This window comes from Crinia signifera, chromosome 3 (genome assembly GCF_055691185.1).
Source record: "Crinia signifera chromosome 3, ASM5569118v1, whole genome shotgun sequence".
NCBI lineage: Eukaryota > Metazoa > Chordata > Amphibia > Anura > Myobatrachidae > Crinia > Crinia signifera.
This window is the reverse complement of record NC_139219.1, coordinates 70,203,150-70,212,791: the sequence shown is the minus strand read 5'-3', so window position 1 is coordinate 70,212,791 and position 9,642 is coordinate 70,203,150. Positions and strand designations below refer to the sequence as shown.

The window sequence follows — 9,642 nt, the reverse complement described above, 5'->3', positions numbered from 1 at the left end:
ACCTGGAAAACTGCAGCAAAAGGACTTTGTTGACACCTGTTGTGAACTGTCATAACCATGAACCAGGAGATGTTGTTATTTCCCCTGCTTTGCCATATACAGGTTGCTTGATAGACCTCTGGAAAGAACCACCCCAAGTCTTGTTGACCAGCACTACCTCAATAACAAAGTCGCAGAGAGAGAGATTCGGGTACGTTCGTCCTACTGCCAAAAGACCAGAAACCCAGAAGGTCCTTACACTCGAGGGCGAAAGAAAGAAATCGCTAGAGGCACCATTTTGGGAGAACTGGAGAGGAGCTAAGGTCAAGCAACCTGTACGAGCTACAAAAGGGACTGTGACACACCCCACTGGTAACAGGTTGGAAGGATCACTAACAAGTTTTTCCTTTCTCAGTTTTCTCTATTGTTGTGGGTCCTATTCTTGACCCCCCCCCACTATCCGTTCTTATCTTCAAAAGTCAAGGATACCGCCGCCGCACTGCTGCCAGGCATTGGACAAGACGATACAGAGTTCTGAGAGTGTGTTACCCGTCCCAGTTTAGGTCAAGGTAGAATCTATAAACTTGACACATTACCCAGGACCGGATGTTTGATAGTGATAATACCAGCATACTTAAAAGCATACCAAAAAGAGAGACAACAAAGAGTTCAAGGGTCTGTTGTCACAAACAATACCTACCAAAGGATACCATATCTGAAAAACAATTGTATATAGTGTAACCTCCCCTGTTTTTATTTTTATCCCAAGATTTGTACATTATCCTTCGTCACCCTGAGTAGATTGTTCGATAAATGTGGCCCATCATTTATCCATGATCCAGGATCGGCCAAAGAGCAGATGGTTTACTCCCCTATATGTTTAATTCACGGATCCCAATTTCTCTGTTAGGATTATGAATTTCTGTATTGTTATGTAAAATGTTTGTACTGTGACAGTTTTATATTTACTGTCAAAGGGTGGACTGTCAATGTCGAGTTTTATACACGCCATTTTGGGATAGTATGGCCGCCATTTTGGTTCGCAGAGTTGCGCAAATAAAGTTTCCATACCCGAGTCTGTGTGACAAAGTGGACCAGAAGCGCAGCCATACTATTACACATAAATTCATAATAACATACTGACACTAAATAAAATATAGTTAAAGGTTTAGAGCACCACACATAGCTTAGTTAGCATTGCATACATCCGTCTGTATAATGTTTAGTACCGTTACGTTCCGTTTCTTATGCGCAGTATTCCGGTCATTGCGAATAAATCGCAATCCATACGGCCCGATAGTTATGGACAAAATCCATATTCCCAAGACAGTTTTGTTAAAAAGTGTATAACAAAGGAATCTAGTTGTAACCGGTTCTACTGCTATTTACAACCCCTGACGACGATACCAACAGACAAAGGACTCCAAAGTTCACCTTCCCCCTGCACCTTTGCCCCAATCACAGAGGACTTGACATACGAACCCTGACCAATAGGAATGACCCTATAAGATAGGTGACCCAGGGCGGCCTCGGTCACTTCGGCACCTCTTCCTTTCCCTGACCATTGACCGGACTATGTTCAAACCTGAACATAGTGAGCTCCGACCAGACTGCGCTGCGCTATTTCCCCTGAAGGTAAACATTCGTATTCCCCTTTTATGTAATGTGGCTGATTATAATTGTATCCTGTATCTGTTTTTCTTCCCCTAGCAGAGCCTGATTATTATACACGTTGTTAGACTACTGTATTACTTGTTATACCTGTATTTTCTATTCCTGTAAACCCCTTTTGTCCATTAGGGACTTAAATACATCTTTTTACGGAGTTTCTACCTCCTTACTTCTATACTGTGGTTATGTCTGTTATTCGCATAGCGATAAGGTATATTACGGACACTGTCCTAAAAGGTATATTCGCAGATTAGAGTCAAAGTACTGCGAAAGGATCTCTTATTAAGGTATTGGTTCTTTGGTGTGTAATACACAATAAAGGTACGCTACGCTGTGCTACGTTTTGTTCGCACGTAGCTAGGTATAAAGGGTACGCAGGTTACGGACATAATACGTAACCTGTGCTTTTCACTTATTGTTTCTTTGGTCATATTTAATCGCCATTAACAATATATATATATATATATATATATATATATATATATATATATATATATATATATATATATATGTGAGCTTGCCCAGGAGTTGATAGTGGAGAGATCTCAGCCTAGGGCAGGGTTGCCTTCCCTCCCTCTTGGGTCCCTCCCAGCCCCCCGGAATGTGGCCTGTCTCCTGTGACACCCCCCCCCCCCCACCACCACCACCACCACCCTTTAGGCAAGGGGTCCGTGGGAGCAAATTACACAAATCGTGTCTGTGTAGCTCTGCCTCTGCCCCCCGCTATGCAATGCCTGAAATACCGGAATTGCATGGTGGGGGTGTGGCCACGAGGACACGATCGTGCTGACCATGCTCCCACTCTGGATCATCTACCAGTTTGCCCCGCCCCTTTCCCGTCAGTGCCCCCCCCCTGCCTCACTGAACTGCCAGCCAGAAATTAGGCAACCCTGGCCTAGGGTGAAGATGGAGGCTGTGCAGATGAATACTCACATAATGGGATTTATGTATCATAAGTATCCCTGCCCTACTGTATATGGTGTTTATTTGATGTATTAGTTATGTTTTTTTCTCTTGCACTCTCTCTCTCACTCTCTCTCTTCCTCCTACACACACTTATAGTTAAGCATACATGAAAATTATAATGTGTGGATACTGTATGTTAATGTTACTCTGTGAATGTTATATAAATACTCTTTCTATCATGTGTGCAATCTTTCTTGACTAATACCCCTTTCAGACAGAAAAAAAGACCCGGTAATTTCCCTGCTCTTGCCGTGTCGACACGGGTTTTTCTTCTGTCTGAAAGGGTCAACACGGGTCTAAAGTTCCGGGACTTCGACCCAGGTATTTACCTGGGTTTTTCCCGTGTCAGACACGTGTTTGCGGCTGTGTGAAAGGGTCCGACCCGTGTTTTTCTCCCGACTATTGAAAAATCATGCTGATTGGCTGTGCAGCATGGCGCTGCGTGATTGGCTGATCTTTACAGGTTCCCTGATTGGCTGAGCGCACGTGGCAGAGGCGTGCAGCGCAGCAGTAAATGGCCATGGCACACTGGAAAGATGAGGAGATCCGTGAGCTGCTCAGTGTCAGAGGGGAGGAAGAAATCCGAAAACAGATTACTGGCACAGTGAAGGACGCTGTAGTCTACACCAATATTGCCAAGGTCCTCACTTCAAGGGGCATTGTGCGTACCCAGCAGCAGGTGGTCAACAAACTAAAAGCTCTGCGCAGGTACTACAACAAAGTTTGTGACAACAACAGGAGGAAAAGTGGTGCTGGGAGGATGGAATGGGTTTACTTCGACCAATGTAACAAGGTCTTTGGCAATTCTGCCCTGGTGAACCCTGTTGCCATATCATCATCCAGTGCAGCTTCATCACGGAGCATAACTCCAGAATGCAGCCCATCTTGCCCACCTATAATGGAGTTGGAAGACAGCATAGACAACAGCATCCCTGATCCTATTGCTGCCATGGAGGACACAATTGATCCATTAGAGGCTGAGGTTGAGGACAGTGGAGCCAGCACCATTACTCCATCTGGGACACCCACTCCTGCACAGACTGAGACCCCAACGTTGCGTCGTAACAGTAAGTTTTTCAAGTATTGTTTGTGTATCTATTTTAATAGATGTACAGGGGGCTATAGGTATCAGCAGGCCTTTAATGCCCCACATGCTGGTACCTGTGGTTCTCCCAAGTATCAGCATGTGTTGCAGGCTTGCTGGGACCTGTAGTCCCACTGTAACACAGGTAACAACCCCGCACCCACTACTACAGCACACGTGTGGTGTGCCCTGGAGAGGGGTATTGTGGGAACCAGTAGTAGTAATATATATATATATATATATATATATATATATATATACACTGGCATGCCGCTATTGGATTGTAATGATTTTTCCTTTATTTTTAGTATTTGATGTACCTGCAAGGAAGAAAAAAACGTCAAAGATGCCTACAGGCATTTGTAGTAATGTTGCTATATGGTTGTTCTTTTTCTCTTTTTTCTGGGCTCGTTCAATTTTTCTTGCTTAAAAAGTGGCACTTAAAGAGTATTATGGTTCTTTAGTTTATGAGCCTCAAAAAAGCTCATTTGGTTCTTCAGTTTGGAGCTGAATCAAAGTTCTCAAACTTTTTTTTTATTTAAATGTGTACAAATAGAGTATACTCTAGATATGTGGCTGAACATAATCTATAATGTGTACACAGTATGCCTTCTTCTTTATCTTTAAGGCAATAAGAAAATTCCCTGTTTGGGGCTTATATTTATATATTTATATTTTTTTTGGGGTGTAATAAGGGCTATTTCACACACTCTGACTCCTGTCGGATGGCGAAACCCCGCACGGCCAGGAAGCCGTGCCACACACCGTAGTTAATAATGGGCACAGATGTGACCATTCACCCAGGCCGCCTGGTTTCAGCCGGATCCCATCATTGTAAACTGCTGTGTGCGGCACAGATTCCTGGCCGTGCGGGTTTTCACTGCCCGGCAGGAGCCAGAGTGTTTCGAATTGCCCTACAGCACAGGTCTTCAACCTGTGGCCCTCCAGATGTTGTGAAACTACATGTCCCACCATACATTGCCACATTTTTTCCTATAGTAGGATGGCAAAAAAACTCAGGGCATGCGGGGACATGTAGTTCCACAACATCTGAAGGGCCACAGGTTGAAGACCTGTGCCCTACAGGTACCAAAAATTGCAAATACAAGTGTTTATCTATATATACAGTGCCGGATGAAAATGTGTGGCTGCTGGACAGTCAAACTAGGTGTGTGTCTCCCCTATACAATACCAGCTTGGATTGCAGCACAACCTATTCACCCACCACTGATAGAAGACCTATGCTAAATACTTATTCTACCTCGTGTTGCAATAGTTCAATGTTGTTTCAGTGTTGAAAGGGTATTTATGACCACTAAAGATATATTTGAAAACATTTTATATTTAAAAGTGAACTAACAAGCATAAAACATATTTTGTGAAAAATAAAACAAGTTCTTTCAAACATCCAACCAATGTGTCCTTCTATCTACTGTGTCATACTCTGTAAGTTAATAGTGAGGGTGTTACGGATAACCTCAGCAGTGGAACAACTTGTCTCACCCTCGTACCCTGCTGATTCGACAGGGGTATCAGCCAAGTCATACTCCTCCACATTCCACTCAGGTAAAAAGTTCTCTTTCTGTAGCTCACACACATTGTGCAGAATGCAGCAAGCTGCCACCACATCTGGAACCAGGGTAATGGCAATGTCATTCCTCTTCAGTAGACACCGCCATCGCCCCTTTAGTCTTCCAAAGGCGTTTTCCACCACCATTCGAGCCAAGCTCAGAGTGTGGGTGTAGTGGACTTGGTCAGGAGACAGTGGGGTATGTTGCGTGAAGCCCTTCATAAGCCAACGCCTCAAAGGGTATGCCGCATCTCCAATAATATGGACTGGGATCTCCACCCCGGATACAAACTTTGACCACTGTAACGGTATAAAAAAAAACATTAGAATTGTATAGGTGGCAAGTGTAGTGGTTAAAGAGCACATTTTTAAAAATAGACAAAGTTACCTCTCTAGGGAACAACCAGCCACCTCTCTTCTCCTCCGCGATCTGGAACAAGTCCGAATTGGCAAGTACCCGTGAGTCATGAGCACGACCAGGCCAGCCAATGTAGACATCTGTGAAACTGAACAGAAAATGTATTTGTGTTTAACAATATACAGTGCGGCCCAATCATATCACTAATGTAAATACTGCATACTGTACTACTTACCAATACTTATGGTCCACCACAGCCTGCAAGATGATGGAGTGCCAACCTTTACGGTTATGGTAATCTGCTGGGTTATCTGGGGGTGCAATAATGGGTATGTGTGTCCCATCGATGGCTCCAGCACACTGCGGATAGCCTCTTCGCAGAAAACCTGTTATGGTCTCATCCAGTCGGTCGCCTTGTGGTAAGCAGATGAAAGGCTTGTAAAGGCTCTCCAACAATGCCTGTGTCACTTCCCGCACTAGAACACACACCGTAGAAATGCCCACACCAAACAGACATGAGATGGTACGGTATTCCCCTGGTGTTGCGTACCACCACAACACAATCCCCAGTCTCCTGCATGGCTCAATGGTTTTCCGATAATTGGTGCATCCCCTTGTAAGTGCCGGGGTGACCAGTTCCAGCAGGTAGTAGAAGGTGGCTCGTGACATCCGGAAATGTGCCAGCCACTGCTCAGGTGCAAAAGCTTCCACAGTCTCCCAGAAAGCTTCTCCATGCCTGCGGTCTCTGGCCCACAACGACCGGTTTGAGGCACTTGGAGACTTCAGGATAGAGGGAACACTGGACAAAATCAGGGCTCTCCTCCGGTGCAAATACCTGCGTCGAGTGGAAGCCCTCTCCACCAAAAATTGTGCCTTCCTCCTCCTGGCATAACACTGTGCCAGGTAGCACAGTGTAAGCATCTGCATAATGCTCTGATTTGCTGTAAGCAGCAAAACACACAGAGCACTCATGACCTCCAGGTTCTGCAACTTGTCAGCCATGTTTAATGCAATGCAGTGAGCAGACACCTCCCACTTTTCATGATCTCATCTCTGTGTGCCTTTAAAACTGTCCTTTTCTTATGACACACAGAGTTTTGCAGGAAAAATCCGGCTTCTGTGTGAAAGGGGTCGACACGGGAAATACCCGGGTTTTTGCTCCTGTGTGAAAGGGGGTCAGCCCCTTGCTGCCTAGTTGTACCCGGGTTTTTGTATCCGGGAAATACCTGGGTTTTTGGGATTTTTCTGTCTGAAAGGGGTATAAGAATATCCTGAAACATTTAAATATTAATTATGGTATGCAATTAATTAGTATCTTTGCTTTATGAATATGATAATGATATAAGGAGGAGGAGGCCATGTTCCTCTTTACAACTACCCCCACTAGAACTGCCTTTCTCCAGCAAAACAAACTATTGCCGAGTGACTTGTGCATATAAGCAGCACGTGTCTGGATATTTGATTGTCAGCTCTGGCCTGGTCTGTTGCTCTGAGAAAGTTGCATGCTGCTCTTGGTGTCTCCATCTCCTCTGCTCAGGGGAGGATCCAGGAGAAAATGGGCCCTGGCTCTTAAAGTACACAGGCCCACCTTGGCGACAAAAGTGAAGGATGTAGCTGTGCGCGCGCCAAAGGCACGCTCTGGAAAAGGGGGTGTGGCCACTCAAAATGGGGTGTGTCCCTGAGTGTAGTGTACAACACCATATACAACTTCTACACATTAAGCAACAAAATACTAGACCCCATTATACTTGCCCCTTACACATGATGCCAAATGGAATGAGCCAAAATTCACATAATGCCACATGGATTGAGTCAAAATTCACATAATGCCACACGGATTGAGCCAAAACTCATATAATGTTACATGGATTGTGCCAAAAATCACATAATGCCACACGAATAGAGCCAAAATTCACATAATGTCACATAAATTAAATCAAAATTCACAATATGCTCCATATGCTTCATTTTTAATGCGCATTAAAAATTTACACCATAATGCTCATTACATGTTAAGCCACACAGCATAATGTCCATTATGTATTATGCCAAACACCATAATGCCTATTAAAAATTATGCTACATAAGTGCTACTTACCTACATGCTCATTGCCAAGGGTTCCAAGCTCATTGCCAGGGGTTCCATACTCAATGGCAAGGGTTCCATACTCATTGGCAAGGGTTCCATGCTCATTGCCAGGGGTATCATGCTCATTGCCTTGTGGGATTACATGCTCATTGCAAAGGGGGAATACATGCTTGCGGTAACTGGGGGACAGGAGGAACAGAGATTGGTGTGCCAATCGCACAGGACATGGAGTAAAGACAGATAGGACCCTCTATATGAATATGACAGATCATCAAATATATACATCTATATTTTATGAGGGTGTGCGACCACTGGACAAAAAATAAATGCAAACAAGAGGAGAGAAAAGTATGTCCTTGACGTGGTGCACCTAATTAATTAAAATTTAACTTTTATTAAGTATTCATTAAGAAGACTGCAAAATATAAAAAACGAATTTAACACAAAGTGATAAGAGGACGCAACAAGGACAATAGAGTGTTTAAAAAAAGATGGCGAGCAGGTGGCACATTTGTAATAAACCTTTTTAATTTATGTAGTCTCAATTACTATTTTTTTATTTTGTGAAATTGCTTTGACCGTAGTCCATAGTTTATTATGTTCACAAATGTACTCCCTTCCTACACATGAGGCTAATTTCTCATTCTCTTTATATTACCCTGTTCTGGGGAGGATATGAATTAGCCAGATAGAGCTGCTAGATATAATCGCAGATTAATTTGGGTATTATTTGACAATGCCCGCTGGGTTCCACTAGATCCACTAATATGATGGCGCGTGTACTACGGCTGCAATCACGGCTTTAAAAAAAATATTATTTGTCATACATCCGGCACAGTTATAGCGCCCAGACCACGTGTGTCTGGAGAATTCATATAAATCAAAGTTTCTATGGGCAGCCCAAATAATTGTCAGCTCCCAAGGGGATGAATACGTGATTGGACACAGTTAATATGTCAGTTTTGTATACACATTATTTGTTAGGAATACGGTGAGTGCACTTTATCAGTGCAGGATTGTCCGTGTGTGTATCGACTGGTGCAATATGCCAGATTGGACAAAGCACATGTATATAGCTGGACACAGTTAATATGTCAATTTCAAATACACATTATTTGTTAGGAACACGGCGGGCGCACTTAATCAGTGCAGGATTGTCCGTGTGTATATCAACTGGTGCAATATGCCGGATTAGACATCGCACATGTACATAGCTGGACACAGTTTTAAATACACATTATTTGTTAGGAACACGGCGGGCGCACTTGATCAGTGCAGGATTGTCCGTGTGTATATCAACTGGTGCAATATGCCGGATTAGACATCGCACATGTACATAGTTGGACACAGTTTTAAATACACAATGGGGCAGATGTATTAAGCCTTAACAAGAGATAAATGCAAGGGTGATAAGGAGAGATAAATGTCCAGCCAATCAGCTCTTTACTGACTTTTTTCAAACACAGGCTGTAACATGACAGTTATCAGGTGATTGGCTGGACGTTTATCTCTCCTTATCACGCTTGGATTTATCTCTTGTTAAAGCTTAATACATCTGCCCCATTATTTGTTATGAACACGGCGGGCGCAATTTATCAGTGCAGGATTGTCCGTGTGTATATCAACTGGTGCAGTATGCCGGATTAGACACAGCACATATACATAGCAGTCGGTGATTGAATAGGTCTGTAGTCAGTTGCCGTTTATACGGTAAGCTATGCTGTAGCAGCACAGTTTTACCAGTGTATCGCACCCTGACCCTCTCCGTCAGCAGGCACGGTGCTGAACGCTCACAATGCATGCAGCGTTCGCTACTTCAATAGCGTGCCTGTTTCCTCTGATATATAGGAATATTGTTCCACAGTGTCTGCAATTATTCACATAAATTTACATATACAGTATTATACAGTTTACAAAGTGCCACC

General features: G+C 43.6%; 1 protein-coding gene and 1 long non-coding RNA gene across 2 annotated transcripts; one reads left to right on the top strand and one right to left on the bottom strand.

The window, feature by feature from the left end:
- Positions 1 to 2,829: 2,829 nt before the first annotated feature.
- On the top strand, positions 2,830 to 4,130 carry LOC146062878 (uncharacterized). The gene is made up of 2 exons (XM_083174884.1): positions 2,830 to 3,683; positions 4,009 to 4,130. Exons 1-2 carry the CDS (start codon positions 3,131 to 3,133, stop codon positions 4,128 to 4,130), a joined length of 675 nt encoding a protein of 224 aa, XP_083031010.1. The 5' UTR covers positions 2,830 to 3,130.
- Positions 4,131 to 5,434: 1,304 nt separating this feature from the next.
- Positions 5,435 to 6,026, bottom strand: LOC146062518 (uncharacterized). Its single transcript, XR_014471369.1, has 3 exons — positions 5,864 to 6,026; positions 5,659 to 5,776; positions 5,435 to 5,570 (listed from the first exon to the last, which is right to left on the bottom strand). It is a non-coding gene; the product is annotated as an uncharacterized LOC146062518 (long non-coding RNA).
- Positions 6,027 to 9,642: the final 3,616 nt, after the last annotated feature.